At 38.0% G+C, this 20,902-nt stretch overlaps 1 protein-coding gene across 1 annotated transcript in view; it reads left to right on the top strand.

The window, feature by feature from the left end:
• Positions 1-20,902, top strand: part of TTN (titin) — a 272,150-nt gene that overhangs the window by 83,293 nt on the left and 167,955 nt on the right. Inside the window, exons 50-82 of the mRNA XM_081051210.1 lie at positions 990-1,268; positions 1,384-1,665; positions 2,508-2,786; positions 2,902-3,189; positions 3,347-3,625; positions 3,719-3,997; positions 4,114-4,392; positions 4,515-4,802; positions 4,929-5,216; positions 5,810-6,091; positions 6,351-6,629; positions 6,751-7,032; positions 7,181-7,459; positions 7,551-7,838; positions 8,028-8,306; positions 8,400-8,678; positions 8,780-9,058; positions 9,199-9,486; positions 9,629-9,916; positions 11,225-11,506; positions 11,745-12,023; positions 12,435-12,716; positions 12,833-13,111; positions 13,608-13,895; positions 14,007-14,285; positions 14,396-14,674; positions 14,764-15,042; positions 15,673-15,960; positions 16,109-16,396; positions 17,074-17,364; positions 19,108-19,395; positions 20,248-20,340; positions 20,462-20,747. Coding sequence (XP_080907336.1) covers positions 990-1,268; positions 1,384-1,665; positions 2,508-2,786; positions 2,902-3,189; positions 3,347-3,625; positions 3,719-3,997; positions 4,114-4,392; positions 4,515-4,802; positions 4,929-5,216; positions 5,810-6,091; positions 6,351-6,629; positions 6,751-7,032; positions 7,181-7,459; positions 7,551-7,838; positions 8,028-8,306; positions 8,400-8,678; positions 8,780-9,058; positions 9,199-9,486; positions 9,629-9,916; positions 11,225-11,506; positions 11,745-12,023; positions 12,435-12,716; positions 12,833-13,111; positions 13,608-13,895; positions 14,007-14,285; positions 14,396-14,674; positions 14,764-15,042; positions 15,673-15,960; positions 16,109-16,396; positions 17,074-17,364; positions 19,108-19,395; positions 20,248-20,340; positions 20,462-20,747 — 9,145 coding nt within the window. The remainder of the gene's footprint in view (positions 1-989; positions 1,269-1,383; positions 1,666-2,507; positions 2,787-2,901; positions 3,190-3,346; positions 3,626-3,718; positions 3,998-4,113; positions 4,393-4,514; positions 4,803-4,928; positions 5,217-5,809; positions 6,092-6,350; positions 6,630-6,750; positions 7,033-7,180; positions 7,460-7,550; positions 7,839-8,027; positions 8,307-8,399; positions 8,679-8,779; positions 9,059-9,198; positions 9,487-9,628; positions 9,917-11,224; positions 11,507-11,744; positions 12,024-12,434; positions 12,717-12,832; positions 13,112-13,607; positions 13,896-14,006; positions 14,286-14,395; positions 14,675-14,763; positions 15,043-15,672; positions 15,961-16,108; positions 16,397-17,073; positions 17,365-19,107; positions 19,396-20,247; positions 20,341-20,461; positions 20,748-20,902) is intronic.

The raw sequence follows: 20,902 nt of genomic DNA, 5'->3' as shown, positions 1-20,902 counted from the left end.
TTTAGCTTCCATTTAAGATTGTAGAATGTTTTCACAGACTGGTATTATTTCCCTGTTGACATGTTATTTCTTCTTAAGATTGGCTTACATGTAGCCATTCATTCTGGGATTTTTTTTTTTTTTTTTTGGTATTCCAATGGCATAATTTTGATCACCTCAACATATTAGCCAAGCAGTTCAAATTTGATGTTTTGAAAACACACACAGAAAAACAAAGTAAACATTTTTAAATTAACTTTTGCCTTCAATCAACGTATAAATATATCATCATCCTCACTATAATCTTTCTCACCAAAAAAAAAGGAGTATTTACAACATGTAAACAAGGTGCAGGCAGTAAGGTTTTAACCTTACATTTAAAACATGACAATTATATATTTCTTTCTCTCTCAAGAATCAGTTCCTATTTTTAAAAAAATTATGTCACAGTACCTTGGTGCAAACAGTATTTTTCTTTTCTGCTGTCATTTTTCAGTGTTTTATCACAAAGTCCAAGTATGCCATGTAGTGAGGCAATGATTGCAATAACCATTTGTTGAAGGGGAATATTAACATCACAGATGTTATGATGACTTCTAAGTATCTGTTATAGAGCATACACAAAACATGTCACTCCTGAAGTCAGGATTCCATACCTCATGCAAATCATATTCATTAATGTTCTTGGGGTTTTCGTTTTGCTTTTTTTTTGGTTTGGTTTGGTTGTTTTACAACTTTTGCACCAATCTTTGTAGTCCAAGGTAGATTAGTGAGGTGGAGTAGACAGAATGTTGAGCAGCTCACCGAGGACACCTATGGTCTAGCCTAGGTTCTCTGCCAATGAAGTTGAGTGATTTTGTGAAGGCTCATGGCCTCTCTGAAATGATGGTGCTTGACACCACGTACCCATTATAGTGTCTTAATTCTGTCTTCCAATTTAAAAACAAAGAAATACAAATAGTTTATGAAATGAAGTAGCTACATTCATAAGAAACTCTTGTTTTTTACAGAACCACCAGTTTTTAGCAGCTTCCCTCCCATAGTAGAAACCCTTAAAAGTACTGAAGTTAGTCTTGAATGTGAACTTTCGGGAACACCACCATTTGAGGTGGTATGGTACAAAGACAAGCGGCAACTCCGAAGTAGCAAGAAATACAAGATTGCATCCAAAAACTTCCATGCAAGTATTCATATTCTCAATGTCGAGACTTCAGACATTGGTGAATACCACTGCAAAGCACAGAACGAAGTGGGAAGTGATACTTGCGTTTGCACTGTAAAATTAAAAGGTAAGCATATTTCCTGCATGTGGCAGAAACGGCAGGAATGTGCAAAATGCTCAGTTTTTTTTCTGTTCCATTATCTGGACAATCTTTTCAACAATCTCCATCTTTCCTTGTTCAGAACCACCAAGATTTGTCTCCAAACTGAGCAGCCTCACTGTTGTGGCTGGGGAGCCCGCTGAGTTACAAGCATCCATAGAAGGCACCCAGCCTATTTCTGTCCAGTGGCTTAAAGAGAAGGAAGAAGTGATTAGAGAAAGTGAAAACATCAGAATTACATTTGTGGAAAATGTTGCAACTCTACAGTTTGCAAAAGCAGAGCCAGCTAATGCTGGGAAATATATCTGCCAAATCCAGAATGATGGTGGAACAAGGGAGAACATGGCCACGCTGACTGTTTTAGGTTGGTGCACGATGGTACAATAGTCCCCTGGGAGAAAGTGGCGCCAAACACTGAGCTGAGTTACTAACAGTTACTGGGAAAATCCCCTTTTCCAAATTTCTTCTAGAACTATATCGATCTTTGCCTATTTGAAAGGTTTAGGGTATCTAATAAGTCTTCCAGAACTCTTTTTTGTTTCTCTGATCCTAACAAAAATTAGCCATGGGTTTTACTGGTTATTTAACTACTTTTTTGGTTTTTTTTTGGTTTTTTTTGGATGGATTAGCAGATATAATCATGACTATCTTTTGCTTAAGCATGAAAAAACTTAGGAGCCCAGAATATGGTACAAGGACATTTTGCTTCCAAAGTACTTAGTTGTTAAAGCTGACAAGAATTGCAAAGATCAACATTTGATAGGAAAGACTTGCGCTTTCATATTTGAGCATTTTAAACTTCAATTTTTAATTGTTCGCATAACAACTTTCAAAAAACTGTCTTCAGTACCTGAAAGGAGAGCAAAAATATCAAGTAATTAATAATAACATGTAGCCTTTGCTCTACAGAGGGTCAAGTGCAAGTCAATATACATTGTCTAATGTATGTTGTCAGAATTGTACTGAGAGGCAACTAGTGTACAGACATATTTCTTAATAATTCCTATAATTTCATCCTAGAATGTAATTTTGAAATCACATTTAAGATGTCATAATTAGAGAGAGAGCCCTAGCATAAGCATATTATTGGAATAACAATTTTAGTGAATTTGGTAGTAGAGATAAAGGTAGATGGCACAGATAAAGATAGTATACATACAGTAAAGGTAACAGATGTTGACAGATGGCTGTCACATTTTATTTCAGAGCCCGCAGTCATTGTTGAGAAGGCAGGACCAATGACAGTGACTGTAGGAGAAGCATGCACTCTGGAGTGTAAGGTGGCTGGCACTCCCGAACTCTCAGTTGAATGGTACAAGGATGGAAAGCTCTTGACTAGCAGCCAAAAACACAAATTTAGCTTCTACAACAAAATCTCTTCCTTAAAGATTCTCTCCGTTGAAAAGCACGATGCAGGCACATACACTTTCCAGGTTCAAAATAATGTTGGAAAAAGCAGCTGCACCGCTGTGGTTGATGTTTCAGGTTAGTTCCGATATATTCCTCCTGTTGCTTATACAAAGCCTTTCAAAAGTTTTCTTCTTTCAAGTCTTTTCTGTTCTTTCAAATCATGATGAATCCCTTGGCTTTCCTCACACAGACCGAATGGTTCCTCCTTCTTTCACACGGAGACTGAAAGATACTGATGGGGTGCTGGGTACTTCTTGCATCTTGGAATGCAAAGTAGCTGGATCATCACCTATCTCCATTGCCTGGTTTCATGAGAAAACTAAGATTATCAGTGGAGCAAAATACCAAACCACATTTTCAGATAATGTCTGCTCATTGCAGCTGAATTCTCTGGACTCATCAGATATGGGCAATTACACATGTGTGGCTGCTAATGTTGCTGGGTCTGATGAATGCCGTGCAATGTTAGCTGTACAAGGTTAGTGTTAGACACTCAAACCCTTTCTTACGAGTTCCTTTTTGGGTGCTCATATAGGTTGACATGCATTCAAAAGTGCTCTTCTTTTTTCAAATTCAAAGTTGCAACTAAATTAGAAGCTTACAGGATCTTTTCATTGTCCTCCATGTCTATATAGAACCACCATCTTTTGTAAAGGAGCCTGAATCGTTGGAAGTCCTACCAGGCAAAAATGTCACCTTCACAAGTGTTATTAGAGGAACACCTCCATTCAAGGTTGGCTGGTTTAGAGGTGCCAGAGAACTGGTGAGAGGAGACAGGTGCAGCATCTATTTTGAAGACACTGTGGCAGAACTGGAATTATTTAGTGTCGACATATCTCAGAGTGGGGAATATACGTGTGTGGTTTCTAACCGTGCTGGCCAAACATCCTGCACTACTCGTCTCTTTGTTAAAGGTTTGCTCAAGCGCATTTGTTCTTCCTATTTTTTGTATTCTGGCATCTTTGTATTTTTATTATGTCTAACTGCTGTGTTTTGTCACTCACCAGAACCAGCTGCGTTTGTGAAGAAATTAAGTGATCAGTCTGTAGAACCAGGGAAGTCCATAATTCTGGAGAGCACCTACACTGGAACACTTCCAATTTCAGTCACTTGGAAAAAGGATGGTTTTAACATAACTCCATCTGAAAAATGCAACATAGTCACAACAGAGAAAAGTTGCATCCTGGAAATTCTGAATAGCACAAAAACAGATGCAGGACAGTATTCCTGTGAGATTGAAAATGAGGCAGGAAGGGATGTTTGTGAAGCTCTGGTATCTACATTAGGTGTGTTGTCTTATTCTGTCGTAAATGATTAACATTCAGCTAACATTCAGCTAGGAAGCATGGTTTGTTTGGTTTTCTTTAAATCTAGTTGCTAACTGTGAGCCCTTCTTATTTAGAACCACCTTATTTTATTATGGAACTGGAACCTCTGGAGGCATCAGTTGGAGATTCAGTTTCTTTACATTGCCAAGTTGCTGGGACACCAGAAATTACAGTGTCTTGGTACAAAGGAGACACCAAGTTACGGCCAACTCCTGAATACAGGACCTACTTTACAAACAATGTGGCCACACTTGTTTTTAATAAAGTGAATATCAATGACAGTGGAGAGTACACATGTAAAGCAGAAAATAATATAGGAACTGCTTCTTCAAAGACTATCTTCAGAATCCAAGGTGATGATATTATTTTAGAGATTAAGAAATTTCTCTTTTTTCTTCTCCTAACTCTTTCATCTTTTGGTGGGAAATTTTCAATTCATCTACTAATGCCTCAAGTATTACTTGTCTTCTTACAGAGCGTCAACTCCCACCTTCCTTTGCAAGACAGTTAAAGGACATTGAACAAACTGTTGGGTTACCAGTTACACTCACCTGTCGATTAAATGGCTCTGCACCTATCCAAGTGTGCTGGTATAGAGATGGGGTACTTTTGCGAGATGATGAAAATATACAGACATCATTTGTAGATAATGTGGCAACTTTAAAAATTTTGCAAACTGACCTGAGTCACTCTGGCCAGTACTCTTGCTCAGCTTCTAATCCACTTGGAACGGCATCTTCTAGTGCTAGACTGACAGCAAGAGGTTTGTTCCCATGTTAATCTTTCTCTTTGCAAACCATGACTTCTTACTAATTGTCAAAGTAGAAATGGCCAATGAAAATAAAAAGAAAAAAAAAACCACATATTGCCTTTTCTTCTCATCTTCCAGAACCTAAGAAATCCCCCTTCTTTGACATAAAGCCTGTATCTATAGATGTTATTGCTGGAGAAAGTGCTGACTTTGAGTGTCATGTTACTGGTGCTCAACCAATGCGAATCACATGGTCAAAAGATAACAAAGAGATCCGTCCTGGAGGAAACTATACCATCACGTGTGTGGGAAACACTCCCCATTTGAGAATTCTTAAAGTAGGCAAAGGAGACTCAGGTCAATATACTTGCCAAGCAACCAATGATGTTGGCAAAGACATGTGCTCAGCTCAACTCAGTGTAAAAGGTATCATTTCATGGCATTTACCAATATTTGTTCTTCCCCACATTTTTGTAATTGTCTTCTAAAACTTTCTTTCATTTCTAAAATTTGAGGATAAACTAACTGAGTCATGTTAGAATCTGTATATATCCGTGTTGGAGGCAACTTTAATCAAAGTTCTGTTTTCTCTTTATATTGTTTTTAAAGTCCGTGTATCGCTAAATGTAATCCTTAAGTCAATCCTAAGTGTAATCCTAAGTGTAAACCAAAAAGTCTCGTTCAATTGAAATTTGTTACATGTTGTTTCAACTGTCCATTCTCTTTTTCCATTCTTTTCTGTTATGTGGCATTTCGATTTATCATTACAAAATTTCAATCAAATACATCTATAATACATTAACTTACATCATCTCGTTTATATATTCAAACTACAAAAATAAACTTAACAACTAAATTCTCTATTCAAAATATTAAAAGCTTACTTAATAGAAAACTCAACTTGTTTTACCACAAAATTCTCAGAAATTATATTCTTAATAACAAACCAGTTTAAGTAGGCACTCTCGGGATGTTCAATGACAAACATACATTATCTTTTTTTTCCTTTGATTTACTAGAACCTCCAAAGTTTGTTAAGAAATTGGAAGCTTCAAAGGTTGCAAAGCAGGGAGAATCCATCCAACTGGAATGTAAAATAAGTGGTTCCCCAGAAATCAAAGTTTTGTGGTTCCGAAATGACAGTGAACTTCATGAGAGTTGGAAATACAACATGTCATTCATTAATTCTGTGGCATTGCTTATCATCAATGAAGCCAGTGCCGAGGACAGTGGGGACTATATCTGTGAAGCTCATAATGGCGTGGGCGATGCCAGCTGCAGCACAGCACTGACCGTTAAAGGTTAGACACACTAAGCTTTCTTTCTCTATTCTTGTCTGATTTAGACTCCTCCTCAGCAGTGTTATGAATGCTGAAGTAAAAAGACTCGTTAAGGGTATCTGCTAGCAATTCTTTAGTTTTTATGAATTGTCATTTCTTATATTAGCAGACTATCGTGTGGTCACACCAGTCACTTGATGACTCTAGAGTCTATTTTTTTTCCTTTTTAGTAAGCAAATGTTCTTATTGTTTAATCTTCTTTTTTATTTTCTTCTGGTAGCACCTCCCATTTTCACCAAAAAGCCTTCTCCAGTAGGAACCCTTAAAGGTTCTGATGTTATCTTACAATGTGAAATTTCGGGAACCCCACCATTTGAAGTGGTGTGGGTTAAAGATCGAAAGCAAGTTCGAAGCAGCAAGAAATTTAAAATTACTTCGAAAAATTTTGATGCAAGTCTTCATATCCTTAATCTTGAAAGCTCTGACGTAGGAGAATATCACTGCAAAGCTACTAATGAGGTGGGAAGTGACACGTGTGTTTGCACTGTCAAGTTCAAAGGTTTGTATACCTGGGAACAAACAGTTATGTTTCTTCCTTTCATCTTTTCTTGCTTGACTAATAACCAATGTAGCTGTGAGTCTCATTTTATTTTTTTCTGACCACAAATTTCATTCATTAGAACCTCCACGATTTGTGAAAAAGCTAAGTGACACCTCAACCCTTGTTGGAGATGCTGTCGAATTACGGGCTGTCGTGGAAGGCTTCCAGCCAATTTCCGTTGTCTGGCTGAAAGATAAAGGTGAAGTCATCAGAGAGAGTGAAAACACAAAGATTTCATTCATTGATAACATTGCAACCCTCCAACTTGGTAGCCCAGAACCTTCTAATTCTGGAAAATATGTGTGCCAGATCAAAAATGATGCCGGAATGAGAGAATGTTCAGCAGTCTTGACTGTACTAGGTTAGTAACAAATTATAGCCTGAGAAAAAATCAAATTGATCGACCCATGATCATTTTCTACAAATATTCGTTTTACCCAATATTGACTACACTATACCTTAGTTAGGAAGGTGACTTTATTTTCAATGCAATATACTTCTTCTTTTAGAACCAGCCAGAATCATAGAGAAGCCAGAACCCATGACTGTCACTACTGGAAATCCTTTTGCATTAGAATGTGTAGTGGCTGGAACACCAGAACTTTCAGCCAAGTGGTTCAAAGATGGAAGAGAATTATCTGCAGACAGCAAACATCACATTACATTTGTCAACAAAGTGGCTTCTCTTAAGATCCCCTGTGCAGAAATGAGCGACAAGGGGTTATATAGCTTTGAAGTAAAAAACAGTGTTGGTAAAAGTAATTGCACTGTATCTGTCCACGTTTCAGGTGAGTAATATGAGGTTTTTGTGAACATGTAGTTTTAATGGAAAAAAAATAAAGCTTCTTTTTAAACGGAAAACTACCTTTCTCCACATAGATCGAGTTGTGCCTCCTTCCTTCATCCGGAAGCTGAAAGACACAAATGCCATCCTGGGGGCCTCAGTGGTTTTGGAGTGTCGAGTCTCTGGTTCGGCCCCCATCTCAGTTGGCTGGTTTCAGAATGGAAATGAGATCATTAGTGGACCTAAATGCCAGTCCAGCTTTTCGGAAAATGTCTGTACTTTGAATCTCAGCTTATTGGAACCTTCTAACACAGGCGTGTACAAGTGTGTGGCTGCCAACGTGGCTGGTTCTGACGAATGCTCAGCAGTCCTGACTGTGCAAGGTCAGTGTCCCAGGATCAGGCTCTGCTTCTCCACATCTCTTCCACGTGACTTAGTGCCTGCCTTGCATGGACTGCTTTTATTTTGCCTTCATTTTTAGTCTTAGCTCCCTTTTCTTCAAGTAGCAAAAGCACTTCTCACTTGGATTTCTTTTTTTCTCTTGATCTTCCCCTTCTCCCTGGGGTATCTAGAACCACCATCTTTTGAACAAACCCCTGATTCTGTGGAAGTTTTACCTGGCATGAGCCTCACATTCACCAGTGTCATTCGAGGCACCCCTCCTTTCAAGGTCAAATGGTTTAAGGGCAGCAGGGAACTGGTGCCAGGGGAGTCGTGTACCATCTCTCTGGAAGATTCCGTCACAGAACTGGAGTTGTCTGAGGTGGAGCCATTGCAGAGTGGAGAATATTCTTGCCTTGTTACTAATGATGCTGGCAGTGCTTCCTGTACTGCACATCTTTTTGTAAAAGGTTTGCTCTTCCCTCCAATTCATGTACCTTTTAGAATTTATCTAAGTCTTCATTTGAAGATGTCAATTTTACCCTCATGTGTTCTCCTTATAGAACCAGCCACCTTTGTGAAAAGATTGGCTGATTTCAGTGTCGAGATAGGAAGCCCCATAGTTCTTGAGGCCACGTATACTGGCACACCTCCCATCTCAGTGAGCTGGATGAAGAATGAGTTTCCTCTTTCACAGTCTCCGAATTGCAGTATTACTATGACAGAAAAATCTACGATCCTGGAAATCGTTGACAGCACAGTAGAGGATTATGCACAGTACAGTTGCCTGATAGAAAATGAGGCTGGTCAAGATATTTGTGAAGCTCTGGTATCTGTCTTAGGTGTGTTGATAGCTACCTCTTTTTGTTGCTCTCTTTCCTTTCTTTTAAAACATCCTCTTTTAGTTAGCATGCTTGGTTGACTACCATTCTTTGTACCTTAGAACCACCTTATTTTATTCAACCTCTGGAACATGTGGAAGCAGCCATTGGAGAACCTACAACTTTACAGTGTGAAGTGGATGGGACCCCAGAAATTAGAATTTCTTGGTATAAAGAACACACAAAGCTACGATCAGCTCCTGCATATAAAATGCAATTCAAAAATAACGTTGTTTCCTTAGTAATCAACAAAGTGGATCATAGTGACGTGGGCGAGTATACCTGCAAGGCAGAAAACAGTGTGGGGACAGTCGCTTCTTCAGCTGTGCTTGTTATCAAAGGTGATGATGGTTTTGCTTAACAAGTCTTGCTGTGTGTTGACAGATCCATTTTCTCACAAACATCAAAATTTTAATGGATGGAAATATGTGGTGGGTATTTTCTCTCTTGTAAATAAGGATTGTCTCCCACTTCTTTACAGAGCGTAAACTTCCACCTACCTTTGCGAGAAAGCTGAAGGATGTTCAGGAGACTCTTGGCTTCCCAGTTGCCTTTGAATGTCGCATCAATGGCTCAGAGCCTCTTCAAGTGTCTTGGTACAAAGATGGGGTGCTTTTGAAAGATGATGCTAATTTGCAAACATCTTTTGTGCACAATGTAGCAACTCTTCAGATTTTGCAAACTGACCCGAGCCACGTTGGTCAGTACAATTGCTCAGCTTCTAATCCTCTTGGGACTGCTTCATCCAGTGCCAAGCTCATTCTGTTAGGTGAGTAGCTCAGCACATTACCCTCTTCATCATAAAGCAGCTTCACTGCTCCGGGTCACCAAAGGCTGGTGCCGCTTTGTTTCTGCTCCATGTCTGGGAGCATGAAAACTGAAGTCACGATGTTGGTCTTCATTCTTTTCAGAGCATGAAGTGCCTCCTTTCTTTGATCTAAAGCCTGTATCAGTAGATCTTGCTCTTGGAGCAAGTGGCTCTTTTAAATGTCATGTAACTGGAACTGCACCAATCAAAATCACGTGGGCCAAAGATAACCGAGAGATTCGCCCTGGAGGCAACTACAAGATGACTTTGGTTGAAAATACTGCCACTCTGACAGTTCTCAAAGTAGGTAAAGGTGATGCTGGGCAGTACACCTGCTACGCAAGCAACACTGCTGGAAAAGACTCTTGTTCTGCTCATCTGAGTGTACAAGGTACTTGTCTGAATAAAGCAGCAAGGTCTCTTTTACATTTTCAGTATCTTAAAATATAGAAGGAAGGGTGTGCTTGAAAGTTATGTTTAGGACATTGTCTGGTAATTAGAAGTGATCATGTGGATTCTGGGCCTTCCAAATGCGGTGAGTTTTAAAATTTTTATTAAAAAATATAAAACTGATAGAACATGGACTGAAAGTCCATCTTCAAAGGCTAAAAATAGAGAAAGAGAGAGAGAGAGAGAGAAAGAGAGAGAGAACAAAAACTGTTCACAGACATGCAAGAAAATCTAAGTTTGAAGTAAGTTGTTTTAGGACAAAAAAAGTTATCTTAAATCACTTATTTTCCGCAGTATTTAGTAAATGAGTGGATTTTGTCCCTCTAAAGGATAGCAGAGCCCAAGCCCTTCAAAAAGAGTCCAAATAAATTATATCAATGTCTTTTTCTCCACTAGCCCTACTTAAACAATAGTGGAAGTTGGGGAGTCCAATAAGGGAGTACATCAATATCTGTTATTATAGACGGCAACCATTGCCTTCTAAAGTATGGCTGCTGTTATCAGAAATTAAACACTTAGCTCAGTGGGCTGCTGGTATAACCCATCAGAGAATTGTTAAGGATTTTTGTGGTGGTGGTTTATAAATACCTTGAAATTAAAATAGAATTAGATTTATCAGCCCACTTGCTCTATGGCATAGAGCTAACCATCGTTATCTCCCTAAGTTTGAATTTTTGCTTCAGTTAATGAAGAAAGCATATTCTCCCCACTTCAAAGAGAAAATATGAAGGTTGAAGAAATAGCTAAAGCCTATAAGAAAAAGTGGCACTTTAAAAATATTAAGATATCCGACCCAGGTTTGCTATTCAGAAAATGTAGATACTGATACCTCTTCAGAGCCAGAGTAAATAGACAGTCCTCCACTGACTCATACAGGAAACTAATCAAACTCTTATTCCTTATGAGCTTCAGTGTGTTTCTGCCAACAGATACATGCTCTCCCTCTGATCTTGCTCTAGGAAAGTGATTCTTTTGCTGGGAAGAGGATTGCACAATAGGAATTAATGTTTTTTTCCTCCTTCCTTTTGCAACATTACTTGACGTGGGTCTTACAAAAATGAATGTGTTTTATTTTAGGAATTTTCTATTTAGGCTTCAGTTAACTTGTCTTCTTTGAACTGCATCAAATAAATTTGTTTTCCGGAGCTAAAGACCTCTCTGTTTGACAGAGATTCCTTTTATCATTTCATCTTGAATTATATGTGTCTTTTCCATCCCTTACCTTGTGTTTTCCCTCTTGGTTCCGTAGAACCACCCAGGTTCATTAAGAAGCTAGAACCTTCAAGAATTGTGAAACAGGATGAATATACAAGACATGAATGTAAAATAGGAGGGTCTCCAGAAATCAGAGTTGTGTGGTACAAAAACGAGACTGAAATTCAAGAGAGCAGTAAATTCAGAATGTCATTCATTGACTCGGTGGCAGTGTTGGAAATGCACAATCTTAGTGTTGAAGACAGTGGAGACTACACATGCGAGGCCCGCAATGCAGCAGGCAGTGCAAGCAGCAGCACTTCCTTAAAAGTTAAAGGTCAGAGCTTACTCTTCCTTTGGGTTTTTCACATCAGCCTCCTCTCTAGTTGCCCTTGCAATACCATTTATTTGACTTTCCATCAATGTCTTGAAAATTGTAAAGGACACAGTAGAAAATTAAAACTGATGTTTTTCCTAGGGTGGAATGAAAAACCGGTTCTTACTTGTAATTGTATGCTTAGAGAACACATTCTCATTTTCCTTTGTTTTCTAACTTAATTACCTTCCAATTTTAGAACCACCCATCTTCCGCAAAAAGCCTCATCCCATTGAGACACTGAAAGGAACTGACGTTCATCTTGAATGTGAGCTGCAGGGTACTCCCCCATTTCAAGTTTCTTGGCATAAAGACAAGAGAGAACTTAGGAGTGGCAAGAAGTACAAGATCATGTCTGAGAACTTCCTTACGAGTATTCACATCCTGAATGTCGACACTGCTGACATTGGGGAATATCAGTGTAAAGCCACAAATGATGTCGGGAGTGATACTTGTGTTGGTTCTATCACTATGAAAGGTTAGAGTGACTTCATTCTCACCTGCTTGCTATTTTCCTTCTAATTTTAATACTCTGTTGTCCTCCTAGCTATTGCCTAGTCCTTTGTCACTAGCTGTCGCTTCCACTTTTCCTTTTTTTTTTCCTTTCCCAATCCTTTTGTTTAGTGTGCATCCCTTTTCTAAACCCTACCAAGTATCCTTTTAGACATTTTTTCCAATAAGTTGTGATTGGATTTAAAAAGCTGCAGAGGACAAGACATTCAACTCTTTCTGCTTCACACAAACTCTAATGTGTCCCTGCTCCCATTCACCAAAAATGCCTTATTTAAGATAACACATTATTACTAGTTTGAGTCCTAGTATCCATGACTGGAGGGAAGTACTATTAACCTACACATTTTAAATCCATTACTTACCTCTTTTTCATCAGCACCACCAAGATTTGTGAAGAAGCTCAGTGACGTTTCTATCATCGTTGGTGAAGAGGTTCAACTGCAGGCTACTATTGAAGGCCCTGAGCCCATTTCAGTGGTGTGGTTCAAAGATAAGGGGGAAATAGTTAGAGAAAGTGACAACATATGGATTTCTTATTCAGAAAACATTGCAACCCTGCAGCTTGCAAGAGCAGAAATAGCCAATGCAGGGAAGTACACCTGTCAGATCAAAAACGATGCTGGAATGCAAGAGTGCTTCGCCACACTATCCGTTCTCGGTGAGTACAGATAGGATGTTATTATGAATACAAGGCACATGCCGACCAGTATCGGTGCTTTCTTTCGTTTTTCAACTCGATTTTAAAATTTGGATGCAATTTACATCTCATTCCAGAACCTGCAGCAATTGTGGAAAAGCCAGAATCCATGAAAGTTACCACAGGAGACACCTGTACCTTGGAGTGCGTAGTCACCGGCACGCCTGAACTCAGTACTAAGTGGTTTAAGGATGGAAAAGAACTGACAAGTGACAACAAATACAAAATAAGCTTCTTCAACAAAGTATCTGGCCTTAAGATTATCAACGTGGCCCCCAGTGACAGTGGCGTGTACAGTTTTGAGGTGCAAAACCCTGTTGGCAAAGACAGCTGCACAACCTCAGTTCAAGTTTCAGGTTGGTCGGTTGGGCTTTTGTTTCAATCTTATTATAATGTAGTTCCTGATTGTGTACGTGAATGTCTGTATTCTACCGCGTGACATGAGTCTGGCATCTTCTGAGTCAGCAAAAACAGAGTATCTCTATATACCTATAGAGTTAGGATGAAACCAAGTTCACAAGTTACATTCCTTCATCATAGAGGAATTTCCATGATTCAGGGTGGTAGGAGTAAAACTTAATCCCTGGATAAGGATGCAGTGGTCTTCTACTATCACTTATGCTGAAATAATTTACCATATAATGAATCTCAGCAAAAAGAGACCAAAATCCCTAACTAGTCAGCTAGTGCATCTTGCCCACTGATTCTCAGGATTTTCAATTGTGTGTTCTTTGATACCCTTGCAAAAGAGCCAGATGGATCGAGGAATATTCCATCAAAAAGGTAATAATTCTCTTTTCAAATCATTTGATAACTGATGTCCTTTGTTTGTTTGATTTTTATCACATTCAGACCGAACTGTTCCTCCTTCATTCACAAGACAGTTGAAAGAGACAAATGGTCTATCTGGTTCCTCAGTTGTAATGGAGTGCAAAGTCTATGGATCACCTCCAATCTCTGTCTCTTGGTTCCATGAGGGAAATGAGATCAGCAGTGGGAGGAAATACCAAACCACCCTGACAGATAACACTTGTGCTTTAACTGTGAACATGCTGGAAGAATCAGATGCTGGTGACTACACGTGTGTAGCTACTAATGTGGCTGGTTCTGATAAATGCAGTGCTCCTTTGACTGTGAGAGGTCAGTTAAAAATACAGTAAGATGGAATCGCATTTTATAATTTATGAAGTATTTTTATCATCACAAATCAAAAATGTCAAATTTTTCCTGATGTGTGCTTTTTTGGTTTAGAACCACCATCTTTCATTCAGAAACCTGATGCCATGGATGTTTTAACTGGAGCCAATGTAACTTTCACAAGCATCATAAAAGGAACACCTCCTTTCAATGTCAGCTGGTTCAAGGGTAGCAGTGAATTAGTATCAGGGGACAGATGTAATGTATCTTTTGAGGATGCAGTTGCAGAATTGGAGTTGTTTGATGTAGATACTTCGCAAAGTGGAGAATATACCTGCATAGTTAGTAATGAAGTGGGTAAAGCGTCTTGTACAGCACGTCTCCATGTGAAAGGTTTGTTGGACTGCTATTCCTCATTTTCACAATTAACATACATGAAGCAATAGATGCATGTGTATCCACGTGGATATGTGTTTGATTTCATGTTTTCAATGTGCTTCTAGCCCCAGCTAAATTTGTGAAGCGGCTCAATGATTACAGCATAGAGAAAGGAAAACCCCTGATCCTAGAGGGCACATACACTGGGACTCCTCCCATTTCAGTCACATGGAAGAAAAATGGTGTAAACATAACTCCTTCTCAGAGGTGTAATGTAACCACAACTGACAAATCTTCAATCCTGGAAATTCCAAGTACTGCAGTAGAGGATGCAGGACAATACAACTGCTACATAGAAAATGCTTCCGGAAAAGATTCCTGTTCAGCACAGATACTGATACTAGGTTTGTTACGACTGTCCATTCCTATCTTTATACACAAATAATCATTGTGGCCTGTCTCCTTCATGACTGATGATCTCTATTTCCTGCAGAACCACCATATTTTGTCAAGCAGTTGGAGCCTGTTAAGGTGACTGTTGGAGATTCTGCCTCTTTACAATGCCAGCTTGCTGGGACCCCTGAAATTGGGGTATCATGGTATAAAGGAGATACAAAATTGAGACCCACTGCCACCTACAAAATGCATTTTAGGAACAATGTTGCTACACTGGTTTTCAACCAGGTTAATAGTAATGACAGCGGAGAATATATCTGCAGAGCTGAAAACAGTGTGGGAGAAGTTTCTTCATCAACTTTCCTTACTGTTCAAGGTGATTGCAATATTTCAAAAGTGAATGAATTTGTATTTCTGTTGAACAAGATTTAAAATTTCTGCCGAGGGCCTTCTTCTTAGGAAAATCTTTCCAAATGCAAGATTTTCTGCTTCAGTAATTCCATCTACGATTACTGGCTTAGCTTTTTCTCTTGCCTTTACAGAGAGAGAGAGATCAGATGACTAAATCAATCATTTTGAAGGATCATGTAATTCTTTGTCACCATAATTAAATTATCAAGAAAAATGAGTGACCGTATTTTTAAAATTCCACCCCATGAGCGTCTCACTCAAATTGCTAGAAGGCAGTCTTTAAAAAGTAGGAGAATCTGCTGCATACCAGGAGGTGTACCTTCAGCTGATCAGTTTCTCTATTGGCTTTGTATCTTAGTGCCTACTGTACATTAGGTTGGCCTCAGAGTGCAACATTTGCTCCAAAAGTTTACATGTTTTTCTTTCTGCCCAAGTTAATTCAAAAGATGTCAATACCTCCTGATATTTTTATAGAAATACCATTACCTATATAACAATAATTGTGAGAAGACTATTCAGTAAATGTAAAATGTTTCTACAGAAACATTTTAATTAATTTAATTCTGTTCTCATTAATTTAATTCTGTTTCTACAGAGCAAAAACTTCCACCATCATTTTCTCAACAATTGAGAGATATTCAAGAAACCGTTGGACTGCCAGTTATTTTTGAATGTGCCATAAATGGATCAGAACCTATCTCAGTCTCTTGGTTTAAAGATGGCAAGCCACTGAAAGATGGCCCAAATGTACAAACATCGTTTTTAGATAATGTAGCCACTCTCAATATTTTTAAAACCAATCAGAGCCTGGCAGGCCAGTATTCTTGCACAGCTACAAATCCAGTAGGGTCTGCTTCTTCTAGTGCCAGACTCATTCTCACAGGTTTGTGGATTCTTAAACTTCTTTCTACTTCTGTAATTACATTTTTTAATGATGAAATATGAATTTAGGGAGAAAACATCATGATTTATGTAAACTGGGATTGTCCAGTGAAGGTGTCTGAAATCTTGTCTTCTTGCCTTCCTTTCAGAGGGGAAGAACCCACCCTTCTTTGACATCCATGTTGCCCCTGTGGATGCTGTGGTAGGAGAAAGTGCGGACTTTGAGTGCCATGTTACGGGGACACAACCAATAAAGGTCACCTGGGCCAAAGACAACCGAGAAATACGAAGTGGTGGCAACTACCAGATTAGTTATCTGGAAAACACTGCCCATCTGACAATTCTAAAAGTAGACAAGGGAGATTCTGGGCAATATACCTGCTCTGCTGTGAATGAAGTGGGAAAGGACTCCTGCACAGCTCAACTTAATATAAAAGGTATCATTTATTTTTCATGTGGTCCAACAAAATGTAGTCATCTTATATTCTGTACTAAGGGTGCAGTTTTTATTAGGACAGATGAAATTTAGGACAACATTTTTAAACAAATGGCATACAAATATAAGTGGAAATAAATTTCTCTAGAGAACACATGATCTTTTTAAATTTGTATTTCTCTAAAATTTTATATGTAACTCTAAGACTATCACCCTCTTCTATTATTATTATTATTATTATTTTTACAATTATCTGGTTCTGTAAATAGTCTAATTTATTCTTAGCATCTTATCCATAGATAAGAGAGTTTTGAATAAGATTTGAAAGGAGGCTGAAATGTTTAGGAACATACACTGATACTGATATGCTGTATTTAGTTGGTCAGCATTGACTTTTTTTTTTTTAATGAAACTTATTGAGGTGACAATGTGTAGTAAAATTACATAGGTTTCAAGTGTACATTTCTCTAACACATCATCTATATTATCACATTATGTGTTCACCACCCAGAGTCAGTTCTCCTTCCATCACTATATATTTGATCCCCTTTTCCCTCTTCTATACCCCATAAAAGCGTTGACTTTTAACAACAAGAAAAAGACCTCTCTTTCTTGAAAAATCTCATATTAATAACCTGCTTCTGGATTCCACTTTATATATCTTTGTAATTCTTACAGAGCGACTAATCCCACCAAGTTTCACTAAAAAACCTTCAGAGACAGTAGAAGAAACAGAAGGGAATTCTTTCAAACTGGAGGGCCGTGTTGCTGGTTCCCAGCCTATAACCGTTTCTTGGTACAAGAATAACATAGAGATACATCCAACTTCTAATTGTGAAATCACATTCAAGAACAACGCCCTGCTGCTTCAAGTCAAGAAGGCAGGCACGGGCGATGCTGGTTTGTACACCTGCAAATTGTTGAACGATGCAGGCTCTGCTCTGTGTACATCTTCAGTTGTCATCAAAGGTGAGTTATCTTCACAGACCCCAGGCTGTTGTGGTTTTCTTCACTGCCTATGAGATAACCTTCTGCATTTCTTCTAACACGTGTGTTTCTTCGTCAACTCTGTTGACCAAGTTATAAATGTACATTATCTAATTGGCTTGACATACTTCTATATATGTTTACTTAAAATATGTATTATTTGTAATTTACTTACATGGCCCAGCAAAGTAGGTGTCCAATGATAGGTGGAGCGAAAATCTTATCTGGTAAATCGTATCCCCGAATTCTCTCAGGCAGTTAGAAGTCTAAGTTTACTTTGAAATTCATGTGTAACATATAAATTTTTATGAAGTACATATATCTTGATATATTCTTAGATTTTCATCATTGAATATTGCATTAGCTTTGTTTATTATATGTTATATCACATTCTGGAACATTTCCTTTTCTAAGTATATTCCTAAATGATTATCGTTTGACATATATTGCCAAAGCTTTTAGTCTGTAAATGAATATTAATCTCAGATAACAAAATAAATTTGCTTAAAAAGAAAAAAGATGCACAGGATAATGTTGCATATCATTATGGAAGATGTGTTTAAATACATAGTCATAGCTTGAGGAGAAGGAATAGACTATGTGTTTTAAGGGCATCTTCTCTGTCTGATCCTCTGACCATAATGGCTTCATCCAGATAATTATGATGCAGATTGGTCAAAATCGTTTTACAAACTTACCTCCTAAAGCAGCTTGAAATTTATTACTTATGCTGATAAATATAGTTGATCATTTCAGGGAGCACAGATAATAGGTTAATATCACTAATAGGCTAATATCATTGAGTTGTCTTAAAATTCACATTTCATCACTCAGTTGGACTTAAGGACATTTAGTTTTAAAACATGATTAGTAAAATGAAAAACATGTGCTTGGCAGTGGCTTATATTCATGACTTACATTCCTGATGCTTTTGCCATTGAGTAGATAAAACTTTCTATAGACTCCTGAGGCTGTTTATCTGTAGAGTTAAAAAAAAAAAAAGTAGACTTCAGAAATTTTAATCTTCATGATCATGAATATTGCCTTATTCTTCTTATATACAGGTCTCAGAACTGCTAAATAAAATCATTACATAACACTGACCTGTACATGGCCTTCCTATCATGTTACTTGTGTCTTCTTCATTGGTTTGCATTTGCAATTGCATTCTGAGCTTCTCAGCTGCATTCTGAGCTTCAATTCCTAATTCCTTTGGGAAAGGATTGGTAGCTGCACTTAATAGTTAAAGATGAACATCAGCGAAAGATGTGGGATCATGGATTACTCAAATGTTGGCTTTCTTCCCCAGAGGGCAGCAAGAATTGCTACTCTTGATGAGCAGAACTCCCCAATAAGCCCTTAGATTTCAGAGTTCAGCAAAAATGCAGCTGTACCCAGGTTTGAAAGAATCAGTGGTGTGCACAGGAGTTACAGTAACTGCCAGTGCAGTGTTTGCAGTGCTTAACGAGCACACAGATGCTTGGGTGATATGGGCAGCATGGCATCTGTTCTTTGTTTGTCTTTAAACATTTATCTTTTCTTAAAATCCAACAAATGTAACTATTGACTTCAGAGAGGCATCAACCAGGCACTGTGATTCAGTTCTGCTATAGCAACTGGTGTTACCAGTTACAGGCAAAACTTGTTTTCTTTTCTGGCATTTAATACTTATTTGTTTTTATGTTCCTTTTGATTTTGTGTTTAAAAATGCCTTTTAAATTCCAGAACCTAAGAAGCCACCTGTGTTTGATCAGCACCTTACTCCAGTGACAGTGAGTGAAGGAGAATCCGTGCAGCTCAGCGGCCACGTCCAGGGTTCGGAGCCAATCAGGATCCAGTGGTTGAAGACTGGCAGGGAAATAAAGCCTTCAGACAGATGTATCTTCAGCTTTGCTAACGGAACAGCTGTGCTGGAACTCAAGGACGTGACTAAAGCAGATTCGGGGGATTATGTGTGCAAAGCTTCAAATGTGGCTGGAAGTGACACTTCCAAATCAAAAGTGACCGTTAAAGGTACACACACCTCAAAAGCATTATTCAGATTAAGCCAATGACAGCTCACATTTATTCATTTATAGCAATTTAAATAAGAATGGAATTAGTTTTAGAAACATCAGTTATTGCTCATTTGCAATTGATAACCTCCTTATTATAACTGAATTATTAGATAATTCAACGGAAATAATTTCCATACAAATTGTCTGAAATTACCCCAAGTTTACCCTGATAGTTCTTGAACCTTTTTCACCATATACAAGAAGTTGTAATTGAGGTTCCAAATGATGCTGTAGTAATATGACATAAGGTAACCTGATGTCATGGCCCTGGTGGACATCTGTATAATAAAGCCAAGTCTAGAAATATAAGATTTGATACCCTGTTTCCCCAAAAATAAGACCTAGCTGGACAATCAGCTCTAATGCGTCTTTTGGAGCAAAAATTAATAAAAGACCCATTATTTTTTTTATTATATTATATTATGTTATATTATATTATATTATATTATATTATATTATATTATATTATATTATGTAAGACCCAGTCTTATAGTAAAATAAGACCGGGTCTTATATTAATTTTTGCTCCAAAAGACACATTAGAGATGATTGTCCGGTTACATCTTATTTTCGGGTAAACACAGTGTTACTACTATGATTCTAGGGCAGCCTGCATGTGATAGCTACAAATAGTTATAAATGTATGATGAAACTGCTTTATCTCCTGTAATCCACTTTCATATACAGAGTCCCAGAATGTATGATATTTGTGCCTATACCAAACTCCTAAAACTTATTTTACAAAGAGAATTATTTATTACAGTCTTAAGGTAATAATGACAATAAAACATGTGAATGTGTTTTTTAGACAAACCAGCTGCCGTCCCAGCACCTAAGAAAGCAGCTATAGATGGGAAACTCTTCTTCGTATCAGAACCTCAGAGTATCAAGGTAGTAGAAAGTAAGTACTCCATGAAAAATATACCTTCATCTATCTTGTACATTTTGCTACTGATTTAATTTTGGAAGAACTGATTTTAGAAAATTAAGTTTCTTATTTATTTGTTTTCATTATTTCTTAGAAACCACTGCAATATTCATTGCTAAAGTTGGCGGTGATCCAATCCCCAATGTTAAATGGACAAAAGGGAAATGGAGACAACTGAACCAAGGAGGTCGCATTTTTATTCACCAGACAGGCGACGAAGCAAAACTGGAGATTAGAGACACCACAAAAACCGATTCTGGATTATACCGATGTGTCGCATTTAATAAACATGGTGAAATTGAAAGTAATGTTAACCTACAGGTAGATGAAAGGAAGAAACAAGAGAAAATTGAAGGCGATCTTAGAGCAATGCTGAAAAAGTAAGTTCAATAAAAAAAAAACACATAATTTTCCACTCACAAAAGAGATCTTTTGTCAAGAGGCATGAACCATCCCCTCCAAGATTCAGATTGTGAAAGAACATAAGCACACAGACATTTTAATAGAAACAGTTAAACAAATACACAATATTTGG

The sequence above is a fragment of the Rhinolophus hipposideros genome (assembly GCF_964194185.1).
Source record: "Rhinolophus hipposideros genome assembly, chromosome: 6".
NCBI classification, from domain to species: domain Eukaryota; kingdom Metazoa; phylum Chordata; class Mammalia; order Chiroptera; family Rhinolophidae; genus Rhinolophus; species Rhinolophus hipposideros.
The sequence above is the reverse complement of the archived record's forward strand: the minus strand, read 5'-3'. Positions and strand labels throughout refer to the sequence as shown.